The sequence below is a fragment of the Odocoileus virginianus genome, unplaced genomic scaffold (assembly GCF_023699985.2).
Source record: "Odocoileus virginianus isolate 20LAN1187 ecotype Illinois unplaced genomic scaffold, Ovbor_1.2 Unplaced_Scaffold_17, whole genome shotgun sequence".
Lineage (NCBI taxonomy): Eukaryota > Metazoa > Chordata > Mammalia > Artiodactyla > Cervidae > Odocoileus > Odocoileus virginianus.
Genome location: NW_027224279.1, coordinates 768,988 through 781,626, shown reverse-complemented (window position 1 = coordinate 781,626; position 12,639 = coordinate 768,988). Strand labels below are relative to the sequence as shown.

Sequence of the window (12,639 nt, the reverse complement as noted above, 5' to 3'; positions counted from 1 at the left end):
TCAGCATGCCTCGGGAGAGAAGCAGAAGCATGCGGCAGCCTGCTCGGGGTCACACAGCTGGGTGGGTTTCCAGCACCTGGTTACTTCTGACTCTGAAATGCGTGTTCGTTTCCTTCCACCAAATATATCATCTTTGAAATGGCTTTTTAAAGGTGCCTAGGATTAACAGTATCATGCTCCATGAACTCTATAATCTGTTGCTCACCTTCTGTACTTTTTCTCAAAATAATTTAAATGTTATTCCTAGTGTCTACTGAGTGCTGTTTTATGGAGTCTTTGAAATACTCCATAAGGTTATTATTGTTATATGCTTCTACTTTAGATTCCGTTGAACTTTTCCTGTCTTCCTTTGGACCCTCACTAGACAATGAGGGCTCTGCATGATCTTAGAAAGAGGCTGGAAGAAGGAGGGGCCAGCCTGGCATTGGCAGAACCTACTGCAGGTAGAAGCTCAGGAAGTTCTAGGGGATGCACCCTTGTGGGCCCAGGCTAACAGCACTGCCACCACTTTCTGTGGGTCGATGTGGGTTTTTCTTGCTCTTTTCCCAAAGCAGAGCCAGTAAAAGAAGAGGTGGAGGGGCTCAACAATGAGTTAGGAGAACAGTCAATGAAAAAGGAAAGTGACTGCCTTCACTGACTCAGAAATCTAGAGAACTTAGTTCATCTTGCAGCCAAGAAGGACAAAGGTCAAACGTAATATTTCCCCACTCATATCTAACTGACAGAATAATATGGTAAGCAAAGCAAACAGGCCTTTTTAAAAATGTGTTCAGACACTGAGCTTCCCAAGAGGAAATCCTCTCCATCTGCATTTCTCCAGGCAGGCTTCCCTCCTTTCATTTTGCAGCAGGGAAGTCCCACTGCAGTATTTTCTTTGTGAAGGATGAATTATTAACGCAGTGCAACAGGAAATCTCACACATTGATGATATGCTTATCAAGCCAAGTTATCTTTCATTTTAGCAGTTTAAAATTAATGTGGAGTCTGTTAATATAATATCAGCTCCTATTTACGTAACCATAAGAAGCGTAACAAGCAAGCCATTTGTGAAGTCTCTTCACTTAAACCTCTAGCTCCTTCTCCTACACAGTTAAAAAGAAAATATTTTAGCAGAATTTGCTTCCTTAATTCACTTTTTACTCATTCAAGACATTCTAATAACTTTCACAAAATGTGAGTTTTGACAATATTCTCTGTGCAGAGTAAGGGCAGTTTTGAAGATAGTAGCAATACTTTGGGAAAGAAGTAGTTTCTCTGAAAAGGACACTCCAGGACCCCTAAAACTGGAGGAAATCTGCTTTCATGGGGCAGGGGTAGGGTAGAAAATAGAGAAAGTGAAGACTTAGGAAAAGTGTTGAAAGCCCTATTTGCCTCTTGCTCTGTCTTTGGGCTCCTCTCCTTCTCTCCCTCTGGCCCACCCCTGCTTTCTTCTTTCTGCTCTGACACCTACCCTGTGGCTGTCCTGGGAGAGGACAGCAGCCTGAGGCCTTCTTCTGCATGTCCTGAAGCTCCGTCTGCCCCACAGATACGGAGCCACCCTCGTAGGGTGGGTGCTGCCATGGCGAGCCCCTAAGGGATGGGAAAACTAAAGCACAGGCCAGTTTCAACACTGCGTTAAAGGGCAAGTTAATGCTGCGACCAGGCTGCCCAGGGGGCTGAGTCGGGCTTGGCTCACAGGCACTTGTAAGTGGCTCCAGCTTCCCAGCTTTCATTCCCCTGCCCAGGCCAGCACTAAGGTCCGGCACACGTTCCCTCTGCCCTGCTGCAGAGTGCCGTCAGTGGTGGCTTCGATACTGGGAAGCTTCAGAAGTATTCTTAAAGCTGGGCGTATGCCTCTCCTGAAGGAGTTTAATGTTCAGTGAAATCCCTTTCCCCCAGTCCTTAACATAAACTAGTTCACAGATGAGGGAGATGCGCAAGAAAGAAGGCCCAAACAATCATTTCGACAACTGGACAAAATAATAGATTGTCAAGGTCGCCAAGCCTCAGAGGCTCTGCAGACTGATCAGAGATGGTGAGGAATACCAAGCATTCTTGCTGAAGGTCACAGAGCACCTTTGAGATTCCAAGATAAACAGCTAAGAACAAAGCTCACGTTAACTCCGGCACACGCTGCATAGGACACGTGACTGGGCAGCATCCCCAGGGAGCCCGGGCTTCGCGGTGCAGAAGGGACAGCCTAGGCCTGTGCGGTACCAGATCTTCACAGGAGCTAGGACCTGGCAGGGCTCCAGGCTCTGGGTGGCCCAACACCCACACCCGTGCTCCACTCCCTGAGCCCTGGGTCAGCTCCTCACGGCCCGCAGCAGATGGGCCGCTCAGACTGCTCTGCTCTGCGGATTTTTCTCCCGTCTGAAGCGAGTACAACATGTTTCCAAATCTCAACCAGATTTTGAGAAAATAGAAACAGCCAGAGGATTTCTTTGGTGTTGTGATTGTACAGTTTCCCAGACTCGGGGGAGAGATGTGATTCCTGCTTTTCTGGCAATCGCATGGCCTATTAATTTTTTCGTAGACTTTCTAGTCTAAATTTAGGGTGGGCACAGAAAGAGCATGCAGAACGGATTCATTTACGTGCTCTGTGTTATAAGGTCTAGAGCTTTCTCTCAGCAAGTCTTCCCCGGTCTGTGGGGGGAGTTGGCAGCAGCGGGGGCAACTGCGGGGCCCCGCAGGCCAGCGCCCTGGGGTGGGAAGACTCTCGTGGGCCCAGCCCTGACAAGAAGTGTGATCTTGGGCATGGTTCACTGGGTCTCAGTTTCCTCTTCAGACGAATAACAGCTTCAGGAGGAACCACTTGCCTGCCTTCTCCAGTCCTAAATTTTTATCAGTTGTTTTTGTTTAGTTGCTAATTGTGTCTAACTGTTTATGACCCCATGGACAGCGCACAACAGGCTTCCCTGTCCTTCACCATCTCCCCAAGTTGGCTCAAACTCACGTCCACTGTCAGTGATGCCACTATCTCATTCTTTGTCACCCCCTTCTCCTCCTGCCCTCAGTCTTTCCCAGCATCGGGGTCTTTTCCAGTGAGTCAGCTCTTCGCATCAGGTGGCCAAAGTATTGGAACTTCAGCATCAGTCCTTCCAATGAATATTCAGGGTTGATTTCCTTTAGGATTGACTGGTTGATCTCCTTGCAGTCCAAGGGACTCTCAAGAGTCTTCTTCAGCACCACAGTTTGAAAGCATCAGTAGCTTTTTATCAGTAGCCCTCTGAAAGATGAAGGGCTGTCTGAATGTCCATAGTATTAAATATCTACTCTGCCCTTAAACATTGTGATGCTGCGTTTACAACCAGAGGAGAAGGCCACCTGCCCATGAAGGTGGAGTACCGCCCGCTCAGGATGCTTGTTCTAAAAGAAGTAGCAGAACTGCAGTCTCTCTTGTTCGTGAAAGTGACAGGGCCTCTGACTTGTGTGATTTCAGTGTAGTTCAGCTGTGATGTTTCTGAGGTATGTCTGTGCCTAGAGGGGTGTCAGGCAGCACGGGAACACCACAGGGGAACAGGTGTTGGGGAGGGGAGACACTCGACAAGCTCCCACTCCCTGCAGCTCACACAGCAGACCCGCCGGGATGGGTCCAAGAATCAGCATTTCCGGCAATTCTGCCAGCAGCCCTGAGCCCGCTGCCCTGAGTGAACAACTGCAAGAAGCAGGAACGTTTAGCTCGGGTGGGAGTCAGGGAGGCCCCCGGAGGAGCGGCATCCCGGACCAAGCCCCTGCGGGGGCGGGTATGGGAGAGCAGTGAGCAGGTGGAGCAGCGGGGCCCGTGGGAGGAGAGGCGCAGCGCAGCGACGGGGCCTCCCTGGGACAGTGAGGCCCGGGAGGGGTTACGGCAGACGCTGGTGGTTAGGACACTGAGCACGCTTGTGTTTCGGGCTCTGCGTTCGCCGCAGTCTCTCCACCCACCTGCCGTCCCCGCTGTCCGCTCCCGAGGCACAGCCCCCGGCAGCCCCTCAGGTGCATTCGCCTCCCAGGCTGCATCGGCTTCTGCACAGGGGGCCCACCCCCGATCACATCAGTGGGCAGAGCAGGAAAGGCGCTTCTCAACTTTCTCTTGGAGGCGAGGTGGTCCCTTTTGTGTCTGTATAAAAGATCAGCATCCTTGTATTCTAAAGGGAAAGAGATTGAGTTTATTGGTAGAAATTTAGGGTTCCCTGATTAGACAAAAACAAGCCCCAGCTATGTGCTTGGTTTAAATGAAGTCAGCTTCTTCCAGCCAAGGATAGCAGAAGAGTTAAAATGAAATCCGTAGTCGTGGGTCTGTGTCAGGCCCCTGCCCTGGCTGCCCCTGAGTCAGCAGGGGTAGGGTTGGGGGAAGTGGTTTTCCTTTCCCAAAACTGCGGCCGGCAACACAGACCACCTCTTAAGAGATGCATCCTGGGCCGCCCACAGAGTTTGCGATCACTGCAGGTGTAATGTCCTCTCTCCACTTCAGAGCCAGCACATGTACACAGAAAGGCCTTCTTTCTCCGCTGTGTGTGGTGGAGTTGCCTGTGGTCCCAGCAGTGTTGGGGGCAGGGTGGTGGATGGGGGGGCTCCTCCTCTCTGCCCGCCACAGAGGAGGAGACGTGAGGACTGCCCTCCCAGAGTTCTCACCATCACCTCGGTGCCCATGGTGAGGCTTCCGGAGTCAGTGGCCAGGTCATGATCAGGATGTGGGTTGCCACCCACCCCGACAGCATTTTAAACTGAGGCATCTTTGGCTCTGAGGCAGAGGTCCTCATAATGACTCAGCATCACCCAAACCTGGGGTCATCAGGTCTTGTTTTCACCCAGCACTTTGCCAGTGGCGAGCACTGCCAGGGTCTCTCCAAATGCCACCTGTAGTCAGAGGGTGCCGCCGCCCACCAGATGTCTGGGCACTGCCTGGCCTCACATGCCAGAGACCCTATGTGAACATCCACTGCTCTAGATGTTTCATGCACCCATTTCCACACTTAAACTCAAGTTGGGTTTTTAGTCTAGAAAGGGTCTGCCTGCTTGTTCCCGTAGCCGTGGTGGGGAGCCGCGCTGACGTGACTTCTCCTCCTCTCCCGCAGGAGGCCTATGTGATGGCCAGTGTGGACAACCCACATGTGTGCCGCCTCCTGGGCATCTGCCTGACCTCCACAGTGCAGCTCATCACACAGCTCATGCCCTTTGGCTGCCTGCTGGACTACGTCCGCGAGCACAAGGACAACATCGGCTCCCAGTACCTGCTCAACTGGTGTGTGCAGATCGCAAAGGTAACTCGCGGGCAGCCAGCGCTGAGAGCGGCAGGCAGGGCCAGAAAGCAGGGCTGGCAGCTGCCTCTGCGTGTTTCTGGGCTGATGTGATCATTAGGGAGAGCCCCAGAGAGCAGCGGCAAGGGGCAAAAAAAACAACCCGGGAGTCAACAGTTACATTCTCCGTCGTAGGAAAGCAGAGAGTTTGTCAGGAGGGGTGTGTGTGCACGTGCGCATAAGTGCATGGACACAACATAGCCTTTATTTTGGATTAAATTGAATTGATTGTCTTTGGCATCAGATTGGTGCCTCTCCCACTCTACAATGAAAATCTAATTATTCGGCTACATTTGCACAGTTGGGTGCTCTCCGAATGGTTGGTGTTGGTGTCTTATTTCCCTGGCATTCTCTTTGTTGAATACTGTGTCAATTTGTATCAGAGGATGAGGTATGGCTTTCACGCAGGCAGGACTGGTAGCAAAACCAGCAAACCAGCCCACGTGAGGCTGGCAGCTGACAGAGTGCTGGGTGGACAGGCAGGTGCTGGCTCTGATGTGTGGTGGCAGGAGGTAAGCAGACGCTGCTTCTGCTTCCTGAGGCTCCTCACACGATGCCGCTGGCAACAGGCTGGAGCTGGGGAGGGGCTGATGGGGGCGGTGAGCTGAGCGCCAGGTGTTTAGCCTCTCATATGGCCTCACAAGGACTTTCTTTCATCTCAGATCTCTCCCTCTTGATCACAGCACTGCATCAGTTATTTGCAGCCCAACTTGCTAATTCTGTTTCTTCTAACAGTGGGTATACCTTTCACTCAGTTGAATGAATGGAATCTGTGGCCGAATCCTGCCCCAACCCCCTCAGCCCTGGAGAGCAGATATTAGCTCGAGGAGACCAGGGAGGCAGGGAGCCCCTCTTCTCCCAGCCCTGGCAAGTCCTGCTTGCTCCTCACCCAGGGCAGCGGTGCAGCTGGGTCCTGTGGATTTACAGTTCTCCTCCCAGAGCTGAGGGCTCCACAGGCAGTCAGGCAGCAGGCTGCCTCCTGGGAAAGCAGACAGCAGCGTGCCGGTGTTCTTCTGTCTCAGCCAGAGCCCCAGAGGCTCCAGCACCCTAGGAGTGGGAGGGCGCCTTCTCAGACCCCCGCCCATCACCCAGTGCTCCTGTGATTCTCACGGCCGCAACCCTGGTTTCAGAGCAGAGGACTCACGTGGCCGCGCTGAACAGTGGTCCTCATAGCCTGTGCGCCTCAGTGCTGCAGTCTCATGAAGACGCGGTTACTTCTGCTTCTGACTGCCTTAGCTTCCTAGGGCTGCCTCCAAAGGCCGGGACAGACTTGCTGGCTTTCCACAGTGGGAACTTATTCTCTCACAGTTCTGGAGGCTGGAAGTCCAGAATCAAGGTGTCAGCAGGGCCGTGGCCCCTCTGAAGGCTTTAAGGGAGAGTCCTTCCTCCCTTCCTCAGCTCTGGTGGCTCCGAGCATCCCCAGCTTGTAGCAGCATCACTCCCAATCTCTGCCCGCATCTTCACATGGCCTCCTTCCCTGGGTCTGAGTCCAGATCACCATCTCTCTTAAAAGGTACCAGTCATTTCTAAATCCAGGATGATTTTGTCTCAAGATCTTTTAATTAGATCTGCAAAACCCTGTGTCTGAGCTCACATTCTGGGTTTCTGGGTAGATGTGAAATTTTGGAGACACTGTTCAGCCCAGTGGCTGATGGGGAGGAGGTCATTAGCCTGGCATAGGTTTCACTGAACACACACTCTTTCCTGGAGGTATATTCATGTCCTGACTTCTGACCTCAGAGATTCTTCCTTAGTCTCCTCCCTGATAATCTGAGGCAGGAGACTCACCAAAGTTATCCCCCTCCACTCCAGGCAGTCTCTAGTACCTTGCTGAACTTGCTCTACTTTTTTTTAACACCTTTTGCTTCCCGGGAAGATCTGGTTTATATACTTGTTTACTTGAAACTGGGAGGGAGGTGAGCTCTGTTAGTCGTATGCCGACTGCTGCCCACATGGGGCCAGGCGTCCAGAATGCCGCATGCCTGAGCTGTCTGCTCCTGCCTGATGGGTGAGCGCAGCTCACCAGGTGCCCAGATGTTTAGCATTCTGATTATCTTGTGTCAATTTGCAGCTTCACAAAAGTGAATTTTTATGTGAGGGGACACACAGCCTTGGCAAGTTCTGCCCAGTTACAGAAGCGAGCATGTAACTCTGGGGGAGTCACATCTCAGTTCTGGCTTTTACTAGGCAAGTTGTCTCGGTGGTAGACAACCCACCTGCCAGTGCCGGAGGCATAAGAGACATTGGTTCGATCCCTGGGTCGGGAAGAACCCCCTGGAAGAGGAAATAGCTACCCACTGCAGTATTCTTGCTTGAGGAATCCCATGAACAGAGGAGCCTGGCGGGCTACGGCCCATCAGCTCACAAGGAGTTGAACACAGGCTTGGGGACGAGCAGGCGAGTTATCTCCGCACCTGGTCTGCGAGGTTGAGCCGAGACAGAGAAGACAGTCTACGGAGCCCCTGTGAAGCACCTGCTCAGGCCCCAGGATGCAGCCCACGCTCACTCCTCTGGTTTTTCCCCACACTTTGACTGATTTAGGTTAGCGACTGAAATCTCAGCTGAAACATTGTCATATTCTAGTCCTATATCTACTCTCTTTCCTTAGAGCAGCATCTCCTGGTTTTGTTCCTTTCTTATTCATGAGGCTTTCCCCTTCTTTCTTTGGCAACCCCACATTCCAATCTGCCTGGCCACAGAGACTGTATAGGAAGCTCATTTGACCCCAAAGTCAGCCTTCTACAGCCTGAGGAAGAGCCAACACCTGACCGTGGCGGGTCCTGCCCACTGCAGGACAACTCAGCTCTGCCCGACCCTGCTCAGCCCTGGGTTTCCAAAGTTCCTGAGTTGAGTTCCCGGGGCCTGAAAGTTTCCCAGGATAGTGCTCTATACAATATTATTCAGAATTTCACCTTGTTATTTAAGTCCACGGCTCCTCCTGTTGTGCTCTGTTTAAGATCATTTTCCTCTGAAGTCATTCACGCTGCAGCTGATGTTAACTTTTGCCTATGACGGCGCTGCTCTCTACTTCAGCAGAGAAACCTCACCATTGTACTTGAACTGCTCTATCAATGCACCATCTGTCCTGCCAGGATAGGAAAGTAATGGTCTCCTCAGTTGTAAGGAGAGAAATTTGCTGTTGGGTTGGTTACTATTTACCTTAAGTGTTAAACAGTTTTCTTTGTAAAACTTAGAAGTGAAACTACCCAGGAACACTTAGTGGCTGACCAGAAACTAAACTTGCTGGCATTTTCAAAGTGGGATTTATTGACTTCTAAATGTCCTCACTGATTCACAAAGGCACAGTCTCTCTTGGGAAGTTTTCCAAACATTGCTGGTGAGGCAGGCACTACTACACAGGTTTATTGTCCTCCCTAAACTGTTCGGAAGACACGTAAAAGTATATCACCCAGGCACAAGGAAAAAGAAAAGAAGCACAGGTAGCCTGCAGGGAATTCTTGCTGGGCTTGGGAGGCCAGAGGCGCCCTTCCATACAGGGGTAGGGTGGATTCTAGACTCAGGTCTCAGCAGGCTGTGGTCCCATCACCCGCTGCATGATCCCCCCGTCCTAAGCTATCACTGGGAGTAACTTAGGTGCTTCCGAAAGTGTGTCCATTCTTTCTGGCTACTTAAACTAGCTAGTCAATCCCAAAATAATTAGATGGGATGATAATGTCATAAAATCTTAGAATCCAAAAGATGCTCCTGGACTTCAATTTAGAGAACACTGCTTCTGTGCCAGGCTGTTCCTTGGAGCACCACAGAACGTATACTGCGAATCCTATGTAAATCAGCTCCCCGGCCTCTGATTAATTTACCATTTTCTCCAGCCTTTGGGACAGCAGAGCTTTCTTTCACCTAACCTAGATTAAGATCTCACAGAAGTTAGTTTTCAGAGAGATAAGTTTCAGATCTTGACCAGGCCCCAGTGAGATTTGAAGGCAGCTGTGGGGAAAGGGGCATCTGGGGGAGAGGCTGTCAGAAAGAAACTGACCACAACTTTGTAAGCACCAGACTACGCCTAGTGCATTCTATAAGATGAGACTTGATAAGGATGAACTTCAAAAGGCGTTCCATTCATAAGAATCCATTTCTTAAGCACACAGGACACTTAGTTTGGTCTCAGTTCATTTGAAAATGCCCCAGGTGTTTTCATTGTTCACACATTTATAGGAGTTCTCAAGTCGTGTGAACAGCTAACAGAAGACCCATCCAGAGTAGGGGAGGAAGGTGGTTCTGCCTCTAACGGGAGAGAATGAAAATCGTGCTGGCAAAGGAGCTGTCATCCGTCACCCTCACTCGTGTGGGAGACGCTGACCATCCCGTGCAGCTCACAGGCACAGCCTCCTGTTTTGGCCCACAGAGCTCTGGCCTTTGCACCTAGGTCTGCCCTCCTTCCCGGCACCTCCCAGGTTTCCTGTTCGCCAGATCAGGACTCCTAAAGGTGAGGTTCCAGGCAGCCCCAGCCCCGCTGACTAACCATGCAGCTTAAGGGTGGTGATTCATCCTCCAGCCTCCATCCACGAGGCCAGAGAAGACTCCTCCTAAGAGCTGATTCACCTGCAAAGCACACAGCTGCGTAACACCCCTGGGCACCGGGACCACAGACAGGGCAGAGACACACAGCAGATCCAGTCACCAGATATTTTCAGTTATTTGGATTTTTTTTTTCATTCTTACATTGCTCCATAAAAGATTACAGTTGAGCTTAACCTAAATGATCACTTTACATTAAGTTCTTTTGAAGCCAAAAGTTGCTGTATGATTAAAGCATATTCATCAACTCTTAGACATTTCATTTAGTTACTTCTTGAGCATTTATCTGTCAGGATCCAGTATCATGTGAAATATATATATAATTAAGACAAAATTTCTTATCCCCCCAAACTTACGAACAGGTAAGGAAAACAGATCCATACAGAGCTAACAGTACAGGAGGAAATGAGGGGGTCAGATCAGGAGAGGTGGGGACCAGACTCCCAGAGGCTGCTACACAAGCCACATGGGGACCAGCAACGTGGGCTCAGCCTGCCAATCAAGCGCCAGGTATGGGGACGGCAGTGGTGAGGCAGGCGCCCCACACCCTCCGGAGTCCTGGACGTGGCTTGGTGCTGTGGATGGGAGTGAGAGCCAGGCCCTGCACTGGGAATTGTCTGAGGGAGCAGTGGGTGGTGACGGAGAGATGCTGAGGGCTGCTGAGAAATGAGGGGCAGGGCAGGAGGGGAGGGGATACCCCCCAGGGACCTGCAATCCCAACTTCATCATGAAAGCCAAGGGCGCCATGCAGGTATTTATTCATGATCTGACTTTTGGGGAAAGTGTAGCAGGACACGGCAGCAGCCTAATTCAAGGTCATGGCAAAAAGGGTGGAGTAGAGAGGAAGGACCTGGCATCCAGGAGGAAATGGTGACAATCACAGCAGCGATGGACCATTCTACTGGGTGCTGTCCTAAGTGCTCCATAGGGATTACCTCATTTAATCCTCTGAGTAGCCCGTCTTACATGTGCAGAGAGTGAGGTAGGGGGTTTAAGTAACATGCCAAGGTCTCAAGCACATAAGCAGCAAAACCAAGATTTGATCCCTGGCATCCTGGCTCCCACATCTGTGCTTTTCCCCAGCCCTTGATGTCACAGGTCAGAGTGGAGCCCCCAGACCAGTGAGCCTAGCAAGCCTCCTGTCCCCACCCAGCAGAAGCTTGGTGTCTGGAACAGGACATTCTGACACTTGCCTGCCTCTCCTGAGGGCAGGGCTCAGTGGTGTGGAAGCTGTGCTTCACTGTACTCTTACCAGAGCCTACTGCCTGCCCTGCACTTCCTACTTCTGCCATCTCCGTAGTCACCAGGTCACATCCCCCCTCTTCCCCTCACTGTGGTTAAAAAATCTGCTAGAAACGCAGCTCGGGTCTGCCTCTCCCTCTGGGTTCCTACTGAGAGCTGCAGGATGCTGCAGTGCCTGGGAAAGCAGTCTGTGAAAGTCAGACCCAACCCAGGCCTTCCTTCTGCTCTGAGCGTTGTGCCAGGAACATTTTCATGTCCCTCGTGGAGTGTCCACTGCTCACCTGTGCCTTCAGCTCCCAGCGTGACGGGGGCTCTCTAGATCCCTTTTTAACCTCATTGTTGCAACATTCATCTTCGCTGTCCTATGTTAACTGACAAAATAAATATATTCCCTTAAACTGAAGTGAGAACCTCAGAGGAGAACCAGGGAAATGCATTTCCAAGAGGCCTCATGAGGCTTAAACCCTGGTGTTGCTTCCTGTGGTTCTGTTTGGATTCTGAGGGTTCACGAGCAGTGTCAGGGCTCTTATCTTTGGTGCTGGTTAAAATCTTCACTGTGTGGGGCACTGAGATGGCCTTTCAAGCCCTCTGTGTTGTGTGGGACAGAAAGCAAGGCATAGAGTTTCATGTAAGTTCAAAGGAGCCTAATCTTATCCTGTAATTATCTCTGACTTTTAAATCCCTCTGGCTGATTGGCTGTCTGCTCCAGAACACATAAACTGCTTTCTTCTCCCCTTTCCCGGGCCTTCTCTGAGAAAACATTGCTCTGGTCCTTTAAAGATCTCAGGAGTAGGGGGAGGGGGAGGGTGGAGGTACCTTCCATTGTTACATAACACAGCAGCACAGAGGAGCAGTGACCCCACAAGAGACTGACCCAGACTTGCCCGTGAGTGTCCAGGAGTCTCCGGCAGAGGCGTGGGTCGGCGGTGGCCTGCTGCAGGGTCGGGGGCACTGAGTGTGGCAGTGCATGCACAGGACCTTTTGAAGGAGGTCACCATTATCTTCATCACCTCCACCATAGTTTGGTCTCAGGTCAAACAACAGGGAGGGAACACAGCCCCACCCATCAACAGAAAATTGGATTAAAGATTTACTGAGCATGGCCCCACCCATCAGAACAAGACCCAGTTTCCCCACAGTCAGTCTCTCCCATCAGGAAGCTTCCATAAGCCTCTTATCTTATCCTTATCCATCAGAGGGCAGACAGAATGAAAACCACAGTCACAGAAAACTAATCAAACTGATCACATGGACCACAGCCTTGTCTAACTCAATGAAACTATGAGCCATGCCATGTAGGGCCACCCAAGATGGACAGGTCATGGTGGAGAGTTCTGACAAAACATGGGCCACTGGAGAAGTGAATGGCAAACCAAATTCTTGCCTTGAGAACCCCATGAGCAGCATGGAAAGGCAAAAAGTTAGGACATTGGAAGAACCCCCAGATAGGTAGGTGCCCAATATGCTACTGGAGATCAGTGGAGAAATAACTCCAGGAAAGAATGAAGAGACAGAGCCAAAGCAAAAACAACACCCAGTTGTGGATGTGACTGGTGATGGAAGCAAAGTCTGATGCTGTAAAGAACAGTATTGCCTAGGAACC

At 51.1% G+C, this 12,639-nt stretch overlaps 1 protein-coding gene across 1 annotated transcript in view; it reads left to right on the top strand.

The window, feature by feature from the left end:
* EGFR (epidermal growth factor receptor) overlaps nt 1-12,639 on the top strand; it is a 209,749-nt gene that overhangs the window by 173,412 nt on the left and 23,698 nt on the right. The window contains exon 20 of the mRNA XM_070462898.1: nt 5,037-5,222. Within this exon, the coding sequence (XP_070318999.1) occupies nt 5,037-5,222 (186 nt within the window). The remainder of the gene's footprint in view (nt 1-5,036; nt 5,223-12,639) is intronic.